Source organism: Capricornis sumatraensis, chromosome 22, assembly GCF_032405125.1.
Source record: "Capricornis sumatraensis isolate serow.1 chromosome 22, serow.2, whole genome shotgun sequence".
In the NCBI taxonomy this organism is placed as follows: Eukaryota; Metazoa; Chordata; class Mammalia; order Artiodactyla; family Bovidae; genus Capricornis; species Capricornis sumatraensis.
The window spans coordinates 54816375-54836797 of record NC_091090.1 but is presented as its reverse complement, the minus strand read 5'-3'; the positions used below and the strand labels follow the sequence as shown (position 1 = coordinate 54836797).

The following is a 20423-nucleotide window of genomic DNA, read 5'->3' as shown; positions in this document are numbered from 1 at the left end:
GAGGAGGTTGGAAATAAGTAGTGTGTGTAAGACTCTAGACCACAAGCAAAGGCATGGGCTCAGAGACCTCTGGGTCACCCAGGGGCCTGGCCTGGAATGTTCCAGCAATATTTACCTTCCTTCAAGTTTCTTCTAACCCTCCCTGTTTCTCAAGCCTTCTTTTGAGATGGTGGGAGCCCTGTGGGTTCTAATTATAGCTGTAGACCAGAGCTGCTGTGAATGCCGCCTTTCTGCAGGACCTGGGTTTCCAGACCGGCTGCACAGAGCGGCTTATTGTCACCAGGAGGGGACGGCAGTGTCGCCGCTCAGACTCAGGAGGGCGTGCGGCCCGGCAGGCTCAGGCCCGAGACCACTCCAAGGCATGGATTTGGGTGACTTTTTGTTTGGGGTCCTTACAGTTGATGCTTTTATAACTTTGAGACAGTATCCACAGGGACTGTGTTAATGCTGATTAAGAGAAAGGCTCATTTTAATAAGAAAAGAGAAAAACCATTTGAAAGCCCCACAATTTCAGTTGTCTGGGATATAATTTCCAGTGAAGTGAGTAAGTGATTAAAACATCTGATTCCAAAACCGATCGGAGGAGGAAAGGGAATCGGCCGGGCCCTTCCCGCCTGCCGCAAACCTCGGCCAGCTTGGGTCCCGGCGCGGCGCAGCCGGGCGCTCAGGCGTTGGGGTTGGTCCTCATGAGCTCCACGTCGGCCTCCACCATCTCTCGCACCAGCTCCTGCGGGCAGGGCGTGGGTCAGGGGGAGCCCCGGCCTCCGGCCCCCGGGCCCTCCTCGCCCACCCCGGCCCCCCAGAACCCCCCCCACCCCCGGGGCCCCTCCCGCCCCGGAGACTCACATCAAAGGCGACCCGAGGCTTCCAGCTGAGCTTCTGCCTGGCTTTGGAGCAGTCTCCCTGCAGAAAGTCCTGCGGGCGGGACCGGGCGCACGGTCGGGCAGGCGGTGGCGGCCTCGGCCCGGTCACCCGCGGCCTCACGGCTCCTGCAGGCGCAGCTGGGCGGGTCCCCGCCGCAGCCCCGAGTCCCGCCCCAGGGACGCACTCTGAGGGCCTTGTGGGCCTCTCGGAGGAGAGGGGCGCCACCCCCCCGCCCGCCCCCCACGGTGCTTGCTTCCCGGCTCCTCTCCCCTCCCCCTCCAAGCCCCTTCCCTCCCTCCCCCCTTCCCTCCCTCTCCCCTCCCCGCCCCTCCCTCTCCCCTCCCCGCCCCTCCCTCTCCCCTCCCCGCCCCTCCTTCTCCCCCCCTCCCCCTCTCCTCCCTTTCTCCTCCCCTCCCTCCCTCCTGCCCCCTCCCTCCTGCCCCCTCCCTCCCGCCCCCTCCCTCCTGCCCCCTCCCTTCCCTCCCCTGCTTGCCCCAGCTCCCTCTCCCTGCTCTCACAGCCCCTCGCCCAACACCTGACCTGCAGGAACCGGCCTCTGAGCCGCCCCCTCTTTACTGACCCCCACTGCCACCCTCAGAGCTGAGGTCCAGGGTATTCTGTGGGTCCCTGCCTTCCTTGGAGCTGCTAATCTAAGGGCTTCTTCTCCCGCCCCCAGCCCCAACTCCCCCGACCCAGGGCCCCGGCTCCTCTGCCCCTTCCCTGCCCCCGGTCCCACTGCGGCTCATTTGCTCAGTGGTGAGTTTCTCTCCCCAGCTGACAGGGTCTTATCAAAATATAAAAACACATAAAAGAGGACACGATGACTCAACCGGTCCCTGCTGGGCCTCCCTGGACGGGGAGGGGCTGAGAACCTCCGGGTTGCCTTGCTTGGACTGCCTGGGAAGGGAACCGGGGGAGAGTGGAGAGGGCCCACCCACCCGGCCCAGCGGAGCCCCCCTGCCCACAACTGATGGATGGGAGGATGAGAAATGAGAATTTCAAGATGCTTCCAAAAAGAAAGTGAGGGCAGAAGGAGGGAGAAGAGAGAGAGGGAAGAAAAAGGAGACAGAGGGGCTCTGAAACAGACCAGGCTGCGTGAGCACCCCATGCCCCAGGGAAGACATTCTCCCAGCCACACGGAGTACTGAAGGACAGCCTCAAACCACCACAGCGAGGAGCCTAACGGATGCTCAAGATGCAGCTGAAACGTTTCTGCCCCACGTCAGTCAACTCAGGCTCTGCAAGGTGGATCCACACAGGCAGACGCAGGGGCGGCCTGGCCCCACGTCTGCACCGTCTGCCAGCATGGCCCTTCCAGCGCCTCTCCAACACCCAGCCCCACATTCAGGCTGGGCTCAAGCAAGCTCCCAAAGGGCTCCACTGAAGGGCTGCCCTGGCCTCCAGCGTTAATAAAAGTCAAACAAGTTACTTCTGCTGGCCCTGAAAGTCCACGTGCAGAGTCCTCAGGAAAAGTAGGGGCAGATATTACTGATCAGCAATTTAACACAGTGCTACATGGAGCTGGAAATAAATGCGGAAAAACGAGTGAATTTATTTTTCTCTCCTCTCCCCGAGTAAACGTGTCTAGACTTCGAGGCTACTTCTGCTGGAGAAGAGAGTCACACAAAGACACACATTCTGTCTGTGTCCCCAGCGGGAGCTGTAAAGCAGAGCCCCAGGCCCCACAGCGGTCAGGCTCGGCTGCGGGAGGAGGGGGCAGGCCGCCGTTGGTCCCGGTCCCGCACCTGCCACTCCGCCAGCTCTGTGAGGGTGCAGGGCCCCGAGCCCCGTGCCACTTCGCCTGGCTGCAGAAGGCTCGGGAAGGGCGCTCGGCATTGTAGCTCTGATTCCTGTATTTTTCTACAAGCAGCTCCTAATCTAAAAACAAGTAGGGAACTACAATTAAGGAAGAAGAAAAATGGCTTTCAAAAGCTCAGAAACAGACGTGCTACCGTGCAAGGGTCTCATTGAAACCAGAGACGCACCAGTAAAGCTTCCCAATGCAGTTCTGAGCCCAGCTCCCACATTCCAGCCCAGCAGCTAGCTTTCGCCTCTGCCAAGGCGCTGTCTCCCTGAAATTTAATTAGACCGAGAGATCTTGTGAAGGAAAAGGATGAGGTTCCATTAAAACAAAACGTCGGCTCTGGACGCCAGCTGCTGTGTCAGAGCCGACACCTAGACCGGCCCCTTCTAGGGAAGACAGGGACACCCGGCTTGTTTTATACTCAGCCCCTCTTGAGTGGCTTTCCTGCTTGTCCCCAGTGAGTCCGTTACAGAAAAGGTAAACAGCTGGGCCGCAAGGTTTGGGGCCCGGGCTGGGGTACACGAGGCTGGCCAGTGGGGAGGGAGTGTGGGGCCCGGGCCTGGGGCCGGCCCAGCGTCCTTCCTAGCCCAAACGCTCCCCACTCGCGTGGGAGCGGCTCTGAGGACAGGCGGGGAGCCAGCCGTGTCCTGCTCTCTGCTTCTCTTCTGACAGTTCAGCTCCTCCTTTATTTACAGGCTTGAAGCCTCAGTCTGACAGCAGCGGCTGGAGTTGAAGGGACGTGATGATTTTATGCACAGTTTCCCAAATGCACGCTGTGCGCTGGGTGGTCTGGCCTTCTCTTTAGAAGGGAGACAGGACCGCTCTGGGAAGAATGTGAGGCATTTCTACGTGAAGACCACGTTTCCTGAGCTCCGCTCTGGGTGTCCTCCCGTTTCCACGGCTGCTCCTTAGGTGAGCACTGCAGTTTCAGCCTGTGATTTATTCTTGTCGGATTCAATTAGGGTTGGCTGAGCGGGTCCCAGCGGCGGGGCGGCACAGACACCCGTGTGCAGACGCCCTGGCTCTTCCGGGTCCGCAGACTCCGGGGCCACCTTCAGGGCTCGTCCTCCGACGGCTGGGTCCAGCCTGGAGGCCTAGGGCCCGAGTGCCCGTGGGCAGAGTGGCAAATCGACGCAGGTAGGAAGCATGTTTTGCTGCAGTAATTTTTCTGGCTTTCCTGGTTTCTGTCCTTGTTACAGTGAAGTGATAAAGGGCCAGGCCAGATCCTGGAAAAGTCATTAGGCCAGTTCCTGAGCCCCCAGGAGTCAGCACAGAGCTGGGAGAGCAGGCCTGCGCTGCCGGCCGCCACCTCACCAGGCCGCTCTCCGCACCCGGGGGGCGTCTCTTCTCTGCCAGGATGAGGACCCACCTCCAGCGGGTGGGCTCCCTCCTTTCCCCTGTGCTCCGGTCATTATTCAGCACATTAAGCCCTTGGCTGCCCACCCACTTTCCTGAAAATCACCCGGGGAAAGCTGTTAGGCAAAGTCTATCACATACTCTCGTTTCTTTTCTCTCGCTCTTTCACTGAAGTTACATTAGGAAGATTTTTCATATGAAAGTTAACATCTATTTTATTTTCAAGTGGTGTGTCTCCTTAACAGGGCTGTCTGTAGGCTTTCCGAAGGGCATCCGTTTAGGTGGAGAAACAGCTGAGGGTGGGCGCTCTTTGGGCAGGAGGCTGTTAGACGCCACGGCGTGCAGAGGAAGGGCTGGGCTCCAGCCTGCGACTGAGAAGGGGCCCAGACAACCCGGACCGCTGAGGCTGAGCCACCTTCCAGGGCCGAAGAGCCGAGCGTGGGGACCACTCCACATTGAGCAGCTTCCTTCCACTTTGCTTAAAAAAGCAGAACTGAGGAATGGCTGCGGCTCCCAGGGAATAAAAGAATGCCACTGAATCTGGCTCCTCCTGTAACTCGATGCTAACGCCTTCCTCTCAGGGAAATGCTCCTTTTTAGAAAGACGGAACTGCTCAGGACAACAGCAATGGGCAGCGCTGGCCCAGTCCGGGCTGGAGACGTGCAGCTGAGAGTCAGCGGGAACGAGGAAAAGGGCCAAGTGGGACCTTCCCTCGGGAAGCCCGCAGGAGAGCCTGCCTGCCGGGGGCAGGTTCAGCGCCTCCTGCTCTCCCGTCCTTAGCTGTGACCCGTCCCAGAGAGGCGGGGAGCGCAGTGCAGGGAGCTCCGCTCACCCCCAGGACCCCCGCCGTCGGCACCCACGGAGCTGAAGCCTGGCCTCCCCTCTAACGACAGGGCTGATAAGAGACGAGGAGAGGCGTCTGGTCTGCTCAGGAAGCGGCCTCAGAGGGGCAGTCCGTCAGTGGGCTGCCGTCGGGCCCTGAACAATGCTGGGCTCTCCCGCGGGGAAATCCAGTCCTCAGCACCGCCCTGCCACCTCTGACCCTGGAGATACGGGGCAGCCGGTGGGGCAGAGAGAGCGGCTCGCCCAGAGACACCGGCACCTCTGCTGGGGACTGCGGGCGGGGCCTCGGGACAGGCAGTCCCAGCCCCAGGGCTGGGGGGGGGGGAGGCGGCCCCTGAGCGGGTCCCCAGGAAGCTTCCGGGGTGGGAACCAGGATTTGTTGTTTGGAATGAGCTCCTGAGAGCTACCAAACCCAGGCCTGCAAGGCTACCTCCAGGTGCACCCCAGACATGGGTGAAGACATCTACCCAGCACGCAGAGATTTCTGGAAAAATGAATGAGAACAGGGACTTCCTGACACATCCACTTCTAAATTTGTAAATAAAGCCTCTGGTGGTAAACAGAAAAAGTATTCGCTTTATAAATGGAGAACCCAATTAACAGCATTTATAGTGCAGCCTACGTAGAGATGTCTATTTTCGTTTGTATTTTGAAAATGCGGTTAGCAGAAAGAGAAACGTGGTTAGGACGGAGGAGAGAGGCCGACAGACGATTGTTACAGGGGAATACGGGATGAAACACACCAAGTTCCTTTGAAACAGAGCTTGAGCAAACGTAGAGAAAGTCCTTTCAGGCTGAGGTGAGGAGGGGGGGCCCTCTCCTCGTGGAGTGGACACATGCCCGGTACCCAGGCTGGCTTCTGTCCCCGATGCCAGCCCCGGGCGCCCCCTCACAGTCGCATGCCTTCCCAGGGCAGAGGAGTGGGCCCCAGAGAGGCCAGCCCACCCGCCTCCGGGCCTGGCTCACCCGGGCTCGGTCTGTGCCCGGTTTCTCTCTTATTTTCAGCTGTGCTGGTCTTCGTTGGGGTGCAGGGCCTGCCCTCTAACTGTGGTGGAGGCATCCCCTGGCGCAGAGCATGGGCTCCATTGTGGCGTGCAGGCTTAGCTGCTCTGCGACACGTGGCGGGATCTCCCCGACCCGGGGATTGAACCCACACCTCCTGCTTTGGCAGGAGGCCCCTCTACCACCACGCCCCCCGGGAAGCCCCTGAACCCACTTTCTCGAAGCTGTGCCCAGAAGCTGTCTGCGCCCAGGTGGCTCTGAAAGCGCTGGTGAGGCGGGGTGAGCATGGCCGCGCACGCCCTGGCGAGGCGCCTCCTCCCCGCCCCGGCCCGCTCCCTTCTCTGCTGGCTGTCCTCCGGGATCCGAGGTGCTACCAGGGCTGACAGCCCCAGCGGAGCTCGGTCAGTCCTGCCGTGGGAGCCTCTGGACCCTGACGCCCTCCCTGACGATCACGCTGAGCGGCGGAGGTGGGGCCGCTGGAGGTGGCAACACAGGGCTGGCTCACGAGAGGGAGATAAGATTGTCGGTGAGCTCAGCACATCCCAGGCTTCAAAGCCAGCAGCGTCTTTGTCGGAAATGACTGGTTACTGTTAATAACCGGGTCGAGGGTGTGAAGATTACCCAGGCTGGTAGGAGGTGACACAAAGCCCGCAGAAAGGAGATAAAGCGCCTTTAAGTGGACGATTAGAGGGGCTGTGGCGCTGTTGGCTGGTGGCCCCTGGAGCACGCGGCTGGTCGGCTCTGCCTCGGCCATTGAGGCCCTTCTACCCTCCGAGTGCTGCACGTACACAAGCCAATTAAACCTTGAGACGATCAAAACGCAACTCAGGAGATCCTGGATCTGCTTCAGGAGGCCCCTTTCCTGGGCACGGAAGCACCTGACAAGCACCCGGGGGTCGAAGGCCGGCTCTGTGTTCTGACGCAGGGTTGGGGCACCCCTCAGCAAGCAGGCCGAGGCCGGCCACCAGGGACCCGCACCCGCAGAGGAAGGCCGTTTCCTTCCCTGTTGTGAGGGGACCTACTGGGCCCTAGACACCCGCCCCCTCCACGCCCCCGATCAGCACTAACGCATATGGGCTTCTCAGGTGGTGCGAGGGGGAAAGAAGCTGCCCGCTGTTGCAGGAGGCATGAGAGAGATGGGTTTGATCCCTGGGCCTGGAAGGTCCTCTGGAGGAGGGCGTGGCAACCCACTCCAGGATTCCTGCCTGGTGGGCAACAGTCCATGGGGTCGCAAAGAATCAGCCATGACTTAGCACCTGAGCACAGCACGGCATTAATGAATATTGTGGACACAGGGGTGCACCTAGAACACGGATAGGAGGTTCTTCCTTTGGGTTTTCTCAATCCGAAGAGCACATCAACCTACTCGACTTCAAGGAACCCCGCTCATGTAACCCTCCCGCCCCCTCCTTCTCACCCCCAGCAGAAACGGCATGGCACTCAGGCCAGCGTGGGTTTCCTCGATGGCTTCCGAAGAAATGCTGGGCCTCGCCCAGCCACGGACCACATCCACACTCCTGCTTTTCGGCTGTTTCTCTGGGGAGTCTCTTAGTTGAGGAGAGCTTAGGACAACTGCTCTGACGCTTGTTAGTAAGGTTTCTGAGAGGCGTGGTGGAAGGCGTGCATGGGGACGGACGTCGGGTCTCCGGCTGCCCGTTCTTTGCTTTCCCGGCAGCGGCAGGTTTACCAGTTGAGAGGCAGCCACGCTGCCCAGTTACCTGTGGTCTCTCCTTTTCTGTCTTTTTAAGAGAAATAGAAGCCCTCCCCAAATACGGCCACAGAGACACTTAAACCCGACAACTTGACGAGTGTCATGAAGCCCCCTGGGGGTCGGGCACTGGACCAGAAGATGCAGGGCCCTCAGCAGGATGAGCCCGTCCAGAAAACACGGCAAGAATGTGCTCTGTGGACAGTCGTCTGAGGGGCAGAGCGCTCTGAGCAACAGTGACGAACGAAGCTGAGCAGCGGGACCAACAGCGTGCTGTGGTGCCAGGTGACCAGATGGCCAGAATCACGCTCACGGTCCACTGCGTGGGAGGTTCTGTCCCAGCAACGGAACTGGAGGTGCTGGGAACGCCACCGAGGGCCGGCGGTGGGCGGGGAGGGCGGCGGTACAGAAGGTGTGCGCTCGCCAAAGCGCCGGTCTGCCCCGTTCGGATCTGTGCATTTTGCCGCACACACCTTGTATCTCAAGGCCAAAAGCTCCTCAGACCTGACTGCGCACAAACCCCTGGGGAGACCCAGCTGCCTCTGCGGCTCAGCCTCGGAGCCGTGTGGCCCTGGGGGAGTCCCTCAACATCCCTGAGCCTCAGGGTTTCAGTCTGTGAAGCGGGGAGAACACCGCCCGCCAGGCGAGCCTGCGCAAGGGTCAGGATTCTGGGTGGCCACAGCTCACGAAAGCAGCAGGCTGGCTGTCAGCACCTCGGCGGGGACGGCGGTGCTCCCAGCCTCCCGCGGTGGCGTCGGGGTGGCGCTGCCGCCCTCGAGCTTGTCTCACGGCTTTGCTTCTATGCTTCTGTCACTGTGACTTGCATCCCAACCAAACTTCTATCTTTAGATCATAATGTGTGAATGATGGTAACCGATTTTCTATTTAATTCCCCCCAGTTATTGTAACCATCTCACACGCTGTTGGCTGTTCCCAAACCTTTACTGTCTCGGACGCTGGGGGCGCAGCAGTGGTCACGAGGAAGCCTTGTCCTGAGCTTCGGGGTCAGCAGGAGGGCCAGTCAAGGGGGCGGGATGTGTGAGTAAGCCATGGGGGGCGCAGGGCAGAGGCCTAGGAGGAGGGGGGCTTGAAGAACAGTGGGGGCTCCTTCTCGGAGTGGTGATGTTCTTAGTGATTTGATGGAGAGAGAAGCGCACGCAGAGCCCTTGGGTCTCAGGGGCAGAGAGATGGCCCCAGAGTCTGCACAGCGTGTCCGGGGGCAGAGCACAGAGGAGCTGGCGACACCCTGGCCTCTGGGGAGCTCCCACCGTGGGGCCCAGGCCCTCAGAAGCAAAGCCGCGTGGCCATGTGGGGCATTCAGTGGTCGCTGAAGGTCCCTTAGAGGGCGTGCAGGCCACCGGCCAGTTATGAACTGGCCGCCTCAGCGTGCTGTAGTTTCAAAGTCCGCTTTTCTGATGCCCATGTGATTTTTGGAAGTGAGTATGGGGTTGACTTCTGGCTGTCTCACAAGGGTGAGCGAGCTCTTCTCCCCTGGAGACTCCCACCACCCCCTCCTTCCCTCCTAACGTCTGCCAGTGTCTGCTGTGCTTGCGTCTCTCAGCCTGGGGACATCTGGCCACTCTTAGGGGCCGAGGTCTGGACAACCGCCCTGCAGAGTCAGGACTGTGCCCCACGGGTGGGCAGGTCATGTCACCTCCCGGGCCTGCCGGGCAGAGGGCAGGGCCCAGCACTGCGCCAGCACCCGCTGTGGGGGTGAGGAAGGAAGGGCTGACTCTCCCCTGGCCCAGCGAGGACACAGTGGCCCTCTCCTGGACCAGGGGCCTCTCTTCTGCCAGAAGCTCTTGAGAGGAGGGGACACAGCACCGTGACCTGCTCGAGTTTGACCGTTTTTGCCCCAGCTCTCTGTGAGGGTGTGATGTAAAGCTCCGCCGGCCGGCTCCACTTCAAGATTTGTGGCCTTGATCAGCCTCCAGCGGAGTTCAGAGTTTTGCGTTCCTCAGGGCGCCGGGGGCTCTAAGCACAAGCTTGCTGGTTTCTCCGACCTCACGGGGAGCGGCAGGAGAGTGGGGAGGCGGGGGGACGGTGGGCACACAGATGACCGGAGACAGTGGCGGCCGGGCCTGGGGGGCGTGCTGAGGATGCTGGGTGGAGGGAGGCGGTGGACATGACCCGCTCCCAGGGGAGGGCAGACAGAAGACTCGCCAGGGACGGGGTGGGGGCGGGGGTGGGATTCGGGGAGAACACCCATGGGGGCCACTCCAGCGAGCGCTTTCCACTGCTTTCAGAGATGGCATGTGAGCCCAGGGTGCTACCAGTGAAGTTCCAGAGTCACGCTTTATCGGTACGCCCTGACTTCAGAGAGCGCCTCTTTTTCAAGGACATGTCTCCTTTTCATGACGACGCAGAGGCTCCTCCATAAGACGGCTTTTGCAAAATCACCTGCGATCGCCTCTGTGGCTCCAAGGGACACACTGGCTTGTTCTGAGTCTTGACTCGACGCCAGACTCTGGGTGGAGGAGGGCTGGTTCACCCCAGGAGGGAGGCAGGCCCGCAGCACCATCCACGCCCCACCGGCAGGCAGCCTCGCTGTGCCCAGCCCAAGCGCGCAGAGGGTTAAGCCAGCGGCGTCCACGCATCCGGCCGACACGTCCTCTCAGCCTGTGGCTACAGCAGGAGGAAGGGGGGGACCTTTCACATGACATCATAAAAGCCTGATTTATCGCCAGCTACCAAACATCTAGAAACTCATAACATCCTTTCAGGAAAACGCAGTGGAAAATACTCAGGCTGACTTTGATGGAAGCTTTGGAGGCAATTCCAAGTGTGGCTGGCTGTCCTGCAATCCCGGCAGAGGCTGTTTGCAGCCAGAGTGGCAGTCGCCGCTGAGGCTGGGGTCCGAGCTGTGTGCCACCCGCGGCCGAGAGAAAACAGGAGCCTGTGTCGCCCTCTGCCAGCTTGCCTGAGTGCTTCAGTGCCTGTGAGAGTCATTTAGAAATGCCAGCTGTGCCCACACGGGAGGAATCTCGGATCACAGGGCGGTGGGCACCACCTGGGTCACGTGACCCCACAGGCCCCTCCCGGGACCCCGCTGTGCACAGAATCATGTTCCCAGAGTGTGCACCCCGTCTAAGACGAGCCGTCATCCTCAGTAACCAAGGGGCCAAGAGGTGCTCGGAAGCGTCCAGGAAGCCAGGGGCCGGCCTCCTCCTGCACCAATGTCCGACCTCCGAGTGTTGCTCCCGTGCGCGAACTGGGTCAGATCTCCGGGCAGGAGCCGCATCTCCTCTGACGTGTCTGCAAACAGACCTGGGGGCAGAGGCGGGCGAGAGCCTCTCGGGGGCTGGGGTGGTGGTCCAGGACTCCGGGCACAGCAAGCCCACACCACCTGTCGGCACAGACCGCGGCCCGCCTTGGCCCAGCAATGCCTCCTCTGAAGGTCCTGGGTCTCTGGGGTTTGGGAGGACAGATGGGGGGGGCTCTGCTCTCGCCGGTTTTGCTGCTTCCCCCCGAGTGTAGCTCGGACTGTTCTCAGGATCATGGGCGACTGAGCGGGACCATGAGGAGGTTCCCCGGAGGCTGGGGCCCCGTGCGGCCCCGGACAGGAGAGGTCAGAGGTGCTCAGCCTGGCTCCGAGCTGTCAGCCTGCAGAGGGGCCTCTGGGCAAGTGGAGCTGCCCTGACTCACCACTGCCAGCGACCTCCCCCTACCCCGCTTGAGTTCCTGACAGAAAAGTGCTGCTCAACCCCCAAGGGCCGGCAGAGGAAGGTCGGGTGGGCACGGGGCTGGCCTTGCTTGCAGAGCTGGGGCAGGAAACTCCCAGCTTGGGCTGCTCGCAGGGGGTCGGAGCGGCACTGGGGCCCCTCCGTCTGTGTGGGCGGGAACACAGGCAGCTTCGAGCCGGCGTCCCGGGGGGTGAAGGGCCCGGGTGGGAACACCCCTGCGGCTGAGGCTCAGCGGTAGACACGGGGCGCACGGAGCGGCCGGGACGCTGGCAGGCAAGCCAGCACCTGGGGTCACTCATGGGGTTGCTGGTGGGGACCATCAGGGGTGGGGGGGTCAGGGCACAGGCAGGGCTCTGCAGCTGGGGTGTCAGGGCTGAGTCCTGAAGATCAGGTGTCCCACTTCAGGCTGCAGAGGGCAGGGCAAGCCCTCCCCCTTAGAGGGCTCAGCTCTCCATCCGGACCCAGCCCACCCACCCTGAGCCCCAGGACGCGCCCCCACAGAACCCCGGGAGCGTGGGGCTGCAGCGCCTTTGGCCTCCCCTGGGGAAAGGCAGTCTGTCCGTCCCAGCCCCGACCACAGCCTTGAATGAGTGCTGCCCCCAGCGACTGCCCAGGGGAAGCTGCCTGCAAGACTGACCTGACTCGCCCCTGACTTGATGAGAACAGGCCCGGAGCGTTGAAATGTGGGCGACGGCTCGGGGCTGGTCACCTCTCCTGGAAGGTTTTCCCAGGATTGTTCTTTAGAAGGGACCACCTAAGCGGTGCTTGTTCCGAGGGTACCCTCACGTCTCTACCCTCCCGCGCATCACGGTGCCCACCCTGAGCGGGGAAGACTCTCTCTGCGGCGTGGGGCTTCTGAGTGGCTCACGTGTTCAGGCTGACTGCAGAGCAGCGACAGCACTGGGAGGTGCTATGGGTGGTCTTGTGTTTCTGTGCAGAGCTGCTCCGTGAGGTACAGTCTAACCTTGCAGCCAGCGGCACCACGATACTGACTTTATACGGGAGAAATCCACAGCAAGCATCAGCTCTGATAACCCGCGTGCCTTGCTGTCACAGTGAAGTTTTGGACACCTGGTAAGAAAATGCAGTTGGGTTTTCCTTGATCCTTTATTGCCTCCTCAGTGAAAATGCAAAGCTGTTGCACAGAGAATCATCAGAACCTTTAGTTTGGTAATACTTTAATTCATGGGTCATTGAGCTAATTACCACTCCCAAATGATAAAACACCGTAACTATTAACAATTTTAAATGAAAGTGTTTTCGTAAAGCAGCTGCATTTTATAGGCCTATGCGTAGACAGACTGCAGAACACACTGGCTGCTGCCTCCGTGCTGAATTTCCCAGCTGAGGGAGGACCCAAGACACGGACCGTCTTCTCGGAGTTCTCCTAATTCACTGCTCTAAATTCACGGCTAGGGGCTGCGAAGGCAACACCGCACAAAATCAGAAATAAAGAGGTCGTGCCCTAACTTTAAGGCATCCTTTTAAAATCTCGAAATGCAACTACAATTCTTGCTTCAAGTGTCAGCTTTTAGTCCTGTCTATGACACGTGCAGGGGCCGGTCACCTCTCCTCACAGGTTACAGGGCTGGGCCCCCCGGAGCGGGAGGCGTGCACCCTCAGCCCCAGAGTCAGGACCCCACGCCCCCTCAGGAGCAAGTGCAGGAGAGAAGCGCGCGCTCCTCGGGGCTCGCAGCCTCGTCCTCTGACTCACCTCAGCCCGGGTCCCAAGGACACGCCATTCGCTTCCCACTAGATGGGAGAACTCAGTTTCAGAGGTCAGCTCAGGGGTCAGAATATCTGATGACGTCTCAGCCTCTAAATGTAACATGCTAGGCCAGCGGCATCAGACACTCCAGGAGCACGGTTAACACCGCGTTTCGGCCTTCCTAATAAGATGGCCCTTCAACTACGATCCTGGAGGAATGACTCCTGACCTGCACCACGATGCCAGGCTGCCCCAGAGCAGGTGCGGCTGCCCGGGGCTCCTGTCCTTCTCCACACCTCCCCGAGAGGCCGGAGGGTGTCTCCTGCCCTGTCAGGCCGGGGATCCAGACCCAGGGACAGTCTCAGCCAGGGCCGCAGACCCAGGGCCGCAGACCCAGGGACAGTCTCAGCCAGGGCCGCAGACCCAGGGCCGCAGACCCAGGGACAGTCTCAGCCAGGGCCGCAGACCCCGGGGACCCTCTCAGCCAGGGCCGCAGACCCCGGGGACCCTCTTAGCCAGGGCCGCAGACCCACAGGAGTCTTCCCAACCACCTCTTCCTTAGACTGAAAGCAAGTTTCTCGTATCCTTCCTATAAAGACATTTATGTTGCTTCAAAGATGGCCCTGAGATGTCACGGTCCTGATGGCTTTTTAAGAAAATAGCTCTAAGCCATCTTGTTTCTTTACGCGGGTTTTCTAAGAGTTTTCCCAGCTCATCTTTCAGAGCCCTCAAAAGCCTTAAAGCAGGAACCGGCATTCTGGCCAGTCTCCTGGCCTGGGACCCTGCCCCACCTTAAGGGAAGGGTCCTCACCTGGTGCTGGCTCTTCAGTGGCCCCCCAGGCCCCAGGGTCCTTGGGGGTGCGGAGAGGACTGAGGCTGAGGGATCCGCCCTGACCCACGCTGCAGACTCCGGGGTCGCCCACATGACGAGCTGCTCCCCAGCGTCCCTCCGAGGACACTTCCCGAGCCGAGGACACGCCCAGTGACACACTCCTGTCTCTTCCTATAAACGGAAGAGGCCCTTGGAAACGCTGACCCTTCCCGGTGCCCCCAGGACATGGGCGCTGTGCCCCCGCCATCATGACCAGGCAGACCCAGGACTGCTCTGGAGACCCCGACACAGCCCTGGCATTTCACCTACCAAGTCAGATAACACACGAGTGGAGGAAAAGGCTCACCAGACTCACCGTCTCTTAAAGAGATGCCTTAAAGAGCTGCCACAGTCTTGTCAGGATGGAAGACAGGACGCGAGAACGGAACAGGAAAACACCCAGTGGGGACGTGCCCTCCGGGGAGCATGGTCTCCGGAGAGCATGCCCTCCGGGGCAGGGCCAGGTCGGCGGGCTGGGGTGGGTGAGTGGGTGGGCAGGAGGGTGGGCCCGAAGCCGCTGGCCTGGCCTCTGTGGGTGAAGTCCAGGCCCAGCCCCTTGGGGCTCCCCTGGGCGGGGGTCTGAGTGGCACTGGCCGTGCTGGGCCCCTCCGTCTAGCGGGAGTGGCTGCCCCAAGCCTGACCCCGCACGCCGGTGGCCCCCATCACCCTGGGCGGGGGTCTGAGCGGCACGGGCCGTGCTGGGCTCCTCCGTCTAGCGGGAGTGGCTGCCCCAAGCCTGACCCCGCACGCCGGTGGCCCCCATCACCCTGGCCTGTGGCCGCTGCGTCTGTGCTCACGCCTGCACTGAAGGGGAGGACGCCCGGCGACAGGCCCAGGACACCAGGCTGATGGGGGCTCCTGAGCACGGCCACCCCTGCTGCCCGCGCGACCCCGCCGGCATTTCCGGTCCGAGCAGGCGAGGGCCCGACAGGCAGAGAGATGGCCTCCTGAAGGCCCCTCTGAGGAGCTCCGGGGGCTCCACCCCTGGGCCCTGGGTCCCCGTGGCTCCCCCCAGGCACAGGGGCCTCCGCCTCTCTGCCCATGCCGGCCAAGGGCACACACTCGGGCCTTCAGTTAGGGCCACAGGCCTGACTCAGCACGCACGACTCCGGGGGGACCTCTGGGGCCTGCTGGTTAGCCTTCAGCAGAGAGAGGTGGGGGGCTGGATGCAACCAGGTGTCAGCAGGCCGGCAGACCGGCTGCCCCGTGAGCCCATGTCCACCCTTGTCCCTGTCCCGTGCACGTTGCTGCACACACCCTTACTCCTGAGCGCGTGTCAGCAGAGACCCTGGGCTGCACCATCGCCGGCCTGGCCTCCTGTCCACACCCGCAGCCTGTCCCTGCCTGTGCGTTGATGGTGCACAGACAGACAGACAGACAGACAGACACACACACACACACACACACACACTGCCCCGGCCGCCTCCCACAGTTGCCCGGGTCACCTGCCTGGTCTAAGCGTCCCCCTCGCTCTCGCAGGCTTGTGTGTCTCACTCGAACCATCTGGTCCACCTCCAGCGCACAGACCCACCGGGTTTCAGCTGCCCTGACTCTCCTGTGCGCTCAGGTCAGTCTCCTGGGCTCCAAGAGCTGCTTAGACATGGTTCCCGCCTCTGACCCTTGAGGTATCTCCTTGACTGACGCCCTCAGCCAGTGTTGCTTCCCATCTCAGTTCTGACTTATTCATAAAATTTGCTTATCATTCAAACTTGGCTCTAGCCCACTCTAGGAAAAAAGATGAATTTTTCCTTTGCTCTATGATCAAAGATGGTGCTATGTTTAAAACGGGACTTCAAAAACAAGTGCAAAAGCTACAAACATATGGAAAGACACCCCATGTTCACGGATTGGAAGATTTAATATGTTTAGAGGAAAATACCACCAAAGACGTCTACACAGCTAAATGCAGCCCCTGTTAGAACCCCAAGGGAGTGTTTTTTTTTCCGTAGAAATAAGAATCTGTCCTAAAATTCATATGAAATCGCAAGGGTCTGGTAATAGACAAAGGACTCTTTAAAGAGAAGAACAAAGTTGGGAGTGTCACACTTCCTGATTTCAAAACTTACTGCTGAGGCTATGGTAGTCTGAGCTGTGTGGTTCTGGAATAAAGATAGATGAATAAACCAATGCAATGGAACTCAGACCCCAGAGAGAACCCTCTGCGCACGTGGTCACGATGGCTGGAAGAAGCCATCAGGGGGAAGATTTGCGACGCTGGATACGGCAACAGTTCCTCGGACATGACGCCAAAAGCAGAAGCAACAAAGGCAAGACCAGATAAACTGGACGACGTCAAAATGTAAAACTTCCGGATCTCAAAGGACACAATGAACAGGGTGAAGACACCAGCTGCTGCAACGGAGAAGACATCTGCAAACTCTGCGTCTGAGAAAGGGCTCACGCCCGGAAGGAACTCAGAACCCCCACAACGCAGCAACAGCAGACCAAACCCCCCGACTGAAAAGCGGGCAGAGGGCTTGCAGAGACGATTCTTCAAAGAAGACACACAGACGGGCAATGAGCAAATGGAAAGACGCTCAGCATCACTAAGGTATGGAAACACAAGTCAAAACCACATGGGACGCTACTTCACTCCCATTCAGACAGTTACATTAAAAACAAACACACACAACAACAGAGAATGACAAGGGCTGGCAAGGACGTGGGGAAACCAGACCCCGCGCCCTGCTGGTGCGAGTGTGAAATGGTGCAGGCGCTGTGGAGCACGGCAAGGAGACGCCTTAAAAAATAACAGACTCTATACAGGACCCAGCGATCCTACTTCCACTTCTGGGTGTCCATCCAGAAGAACTGAAAGCAGCGTCTTGAACGGACACTTGCACACCCACGTTCGCAGAAGCATCACTCAGAACAGGCAGAAGGTGGAAGCAGCCCCAATGTCCACTGAAGGGTGGTGGATAAGCAACATGTGGTCCATGCAGAGGGCGGAACTTCACTGAGTCTGAGAGGGCGGGAGTCCTGGTCCGGGATACAACGTGGACGGACTCTGGACACTGTGCTCAGAGGAGTGAGCCGGACACAGAAGGGCAAACACTACCCGACTCCACGCACGTGCGGCCCCTCGTGGAGTCACGTTCACGGGGACAGAAGCTGGGGGCGTGGGCTTCAGGGGCGGGGGCGGGGCAGTGGCAAGTGATCACTTAGTGGGGCCTGGGTGTCAGTCCTGGGCGAGGAAGGGGTTCCAGAAGCACAGAGGTGATGGATGGGAAGGCAGTTCAGGCTACGGGACTCCACACTTGAAAAAGGCTATACCATGGCAAAGTTTACACCTACTTAACCACAGAAGCTCCATCGGTACCCAATTTAGAAACGAACAAACCACTGCTATCCAGAATCACTAAGTTGCCTTTATCCTTCAGAAGCTGGCACACCTGAGCCAGGGCTCCGGGTGGTGCCTGAGCCTCGAGCCTTGTGTCCCCAGGGTCCAGCTCAAGGCCGGGGGCACCGCGAGCCTGGCCACTGAGCTAAACAAGGCGCAGGACCGGCACACACACCCTGGTTCTCCTTTCTCGGTTCTAAGGCTGCTCACCGCACTATTTCATGTTCAACTGACAGATGTGTGTGGATCCTTTTAAGTGAAGAATTTCCCTATTTAAGTAAAATATTTATATTAGCTTTCTTTTAAGGTTGAAAGCCCTTAATATTTTAAACACAAAGCTAGAATGAAGGGGAAGCTGATGCCTGCTCGTGTGGCCCAAGGGCGTTCTGTCTGCCCATGTGTATCAGGGCCTGGTCAGAGTCACATGTCCGTGTCCGGCCAGGGCCCCTCGGGAGGGAGCGGTCTGTCCAGCCTGCACTCTGTGCTGAGTCTCCTGGGGGCCACAGGCGCGGGGTGCCGTGGGTGAGCACGGCTCTGTCAGCGGGCATCCCCTGAAGCCGAGGTGCCGTCCAGCCCTGGGCCAGGCCCCACTGGGTGGGTGGCGCAGTCCCCGCCCCGACCCGTCCTGTTCCTGATGCAGGTCTTAATTAGCATCTCAAGGATGCGTGTCTGCGACGCACACCCACGCTTCCTGCCTCACGAGCGGCGGCCCCGCTCAGGGTCCTGGCGGTGAGGTCCACGGCAGAGCCTTCCTGACGCTGCCTCCAGGGCCTGGGGGGAGTCTGAAGGTCTTCACGTGGAACCGGAAGGAGCGGGGCTCGTGGATCCCGAGGCTCGCAGCGCCCACCGCCCAGAAGACGCGGGGCCGATGGGACCCTGGACACCCCGCGGATGCCGTGGGTGCTTCTCCAGACAAGCAGAGGACGCGGGGGACGATGGTGTGTCTGTGCTGAGAGTCTGGGAGGGAAGCTGGGGAGAGGCTGGACTCTGCCTGTCTGATCCGCAGCTGCCCGCTCCCCGCGTCCACCCTGGAGTGTGAGTGGCAGGTGACATGATGTCACAGAACAGGACAGCAGAGTGAACGCCCAGGCCCGCCACGAAGTCCTGTGCAAGAGACACAGCCACGGAGGACACACGGACGCACGCTCACACGCAGCGCCGGAGCTCTCAGCAAGCTGCGTGGACACTCGGGTGTGAGGGGCTCCTGTCTGTCCAGCCGGGCCCAGGGCTCCGTGTGGACACTTGGGTGTGAGGGGCTCCCGTCTGTCCAGCCGGGCCCAGGGCTCCGTGTGGACACTTGGGTGTGAGGGGCTCCCATCTGTCCAGCCAGGCCCAGGGCTCGGTGTGATCGGCATCAGCCATGGCGCATGGCCCTCTTCTCTAGTCTTGACCTTGAGACGCGGCCTGAGGAAGCCGCAGGGCCCAGCAGGGGGTTTCCACTCTGCCCCTGAGCAGCGCCACCCGAGGGGGCAAGGTGACCCCCTGCAGACGACGCGGTGCCCCCCACCCCACTTCTAGGAAACAGCAGGAGCCCGTGGGCGGCCAGCGCTTGGCAGCGGCCCCACCGGCATCCTTCCAGGTCGTGAACCCACCGCAGTGGACTGCACTGCAGGCCGGGGCTGTGAGAGCCGGGGGTCAGCAGTGACCGACAGGCCAGCACCCAGGAGCGCCCAGCAGTCCTCGGGGACGGCCATCAGGCACCTGAACACGCGGCCAGCTTCGCGTCCTCACGGCGCTGCACGCGTGGTAATTACTGAGCCTCACGAAGCCTTGCGGCGTGCCTAAGGCCACCGCCACTGGACACAGGAGGAAACAGGCCGGCTGAGCGGGCTGCCCGAGGCCGCACGCCATGCCGGGAGCAGGTGGGGACGTGAACTCCGGGCGCCTGACCCTGGTCGCTCAGGGCGCTGGGTGCCGTCAGCTGGCTCACCTCACCGGGGCCTTCCCGCCTGGCTGGGGGGCCGGGAAGCAAGAAGCAGGGCAACAGGTGACTGTCCGTGCCCACCCCTCCTCTAGCTGGTCGGCCTGATGCGCGGGGGACCCTCTGCCACAGTGGGCCTGCGTGTGGGACCCCCTGTCGATGAACAGAGGCCCCTGGAGGAGGGGGAGGGGCAGGGACACGCAGCGAGGCGCGGGCTGAGTGACGAGCCCTTCGAGGGGCCCCGCCAGCGGAGACTACATGCGGCCAGCTTTCCGCGTCGCGCCACTGTGATCGCAGAGAGCAGCTGCCAAGCAGTCTCAGGACGCCGGACCCTGGGCCGGGGCCCCCTCTGGGCTGGACCCCCACCGGGGAACTGGAGGGGAATCAGCCCACAAAGCCCCCCACTCCCGGGGTCGCAGCATCCCTGGAACCTGGCCCTGGAGGACAGCAGAGTGAACAAGCCTCTTCTCTCCTCGACGGCGTGGACCTTGGCCCCTGGTTAGTGCTCCCCTGGCTGGGCCACAGTCGTCCTGGGGGCACCCCCAGGGCGGGGCCCCAGCAGGTCAGGGCACAGCTGGACGAGGACACAGGCAGTGCCCACGAAGGGCTGCCCTCAGCCCCACCCGGAGGCTGGTATGGGGGGCCGCCGTGTGGGGGGCAGAGCAGGAGGAAGCGGGGCTGCTCCGTCCACTGCCTGCGGGCGGCCGCCCCTCCTGATCTGCCTGGACCACCGTTCAGGACCAAGGGTTGCCCTGGGCCTCTCCAGCCACCATTAAATCCCGCTCAATCACAGAGGCGAACGCAGTCACACTGGGCAGCCAGATGCTATCGCCGCAGACCCTCCTCATAAACTGCGGTGAAACTCGAGAGCTTGATGAGCACGGCTAAGCAGCTGCACCTCTGACCCGACCGCATTACCCTGGCCCCATCAATCCCGCGTCAGCATAAACAGTGTTCCCAGGGCCCCTCACCATGACAGCGCTGAGGAGCGGCTAACAGCCTAAACATTTTTTAACAGCAACCTTGTCCTACAACACCAAGGGGATTTGCCGGGTATCTGGGGCTTTATAAAAACATATGAACATGCTGAAAGAATTAAAAGCCTTTAAAGATGAAAAACGGACGGTGACAGTCCCTTCTGAAGCCCAGGGGCTATGACGGCGGCACAGGGTAGGCGAGGTGGGCTGCGTGTCTCTGCTTCCCCAGGTGACACACTTGTATCGCTCTTCTCCAGGTCCAGCTCTCTGTGACCCCCGTGGACTGCAGCCCCTCAGGCTCCTCTGCCCATGGGGATACTCCAGGCAAGAACACTGGGGTGGGTTG

At 60.8% G+C, this 20423-nt stretch overlaps 1 protein-coding gene across 1 annotated transcript in view; it reads right to left on the bottom strand.

The window, feature by feature from the left end:
• Window positions 1-253: 253 nt before the first annotated feature.
• GMDS (GDP-mannose 4,6-dehydratase) overlaps window positions 254-20423 on the bottom strand; it is a 424316-nt gene continuing 404146 nt past the window's right edge. Inside the window, exons 10-11 of the mRNA XM_068960695.1 lie at window positions 847-915; window positions 254-727 (exon numbers count right to left, since the gene is read on the bottom strand). Of these exons, the coding sequence (XP_068816796.1) occupies window positions 665-727; window positions 847-915 (132 nt within the window). The 3' untranslated portion in view covers window positions 254-664. The remainder of the gene's footprint in view (window positions 728-846; window positions 916-20423) is intronic.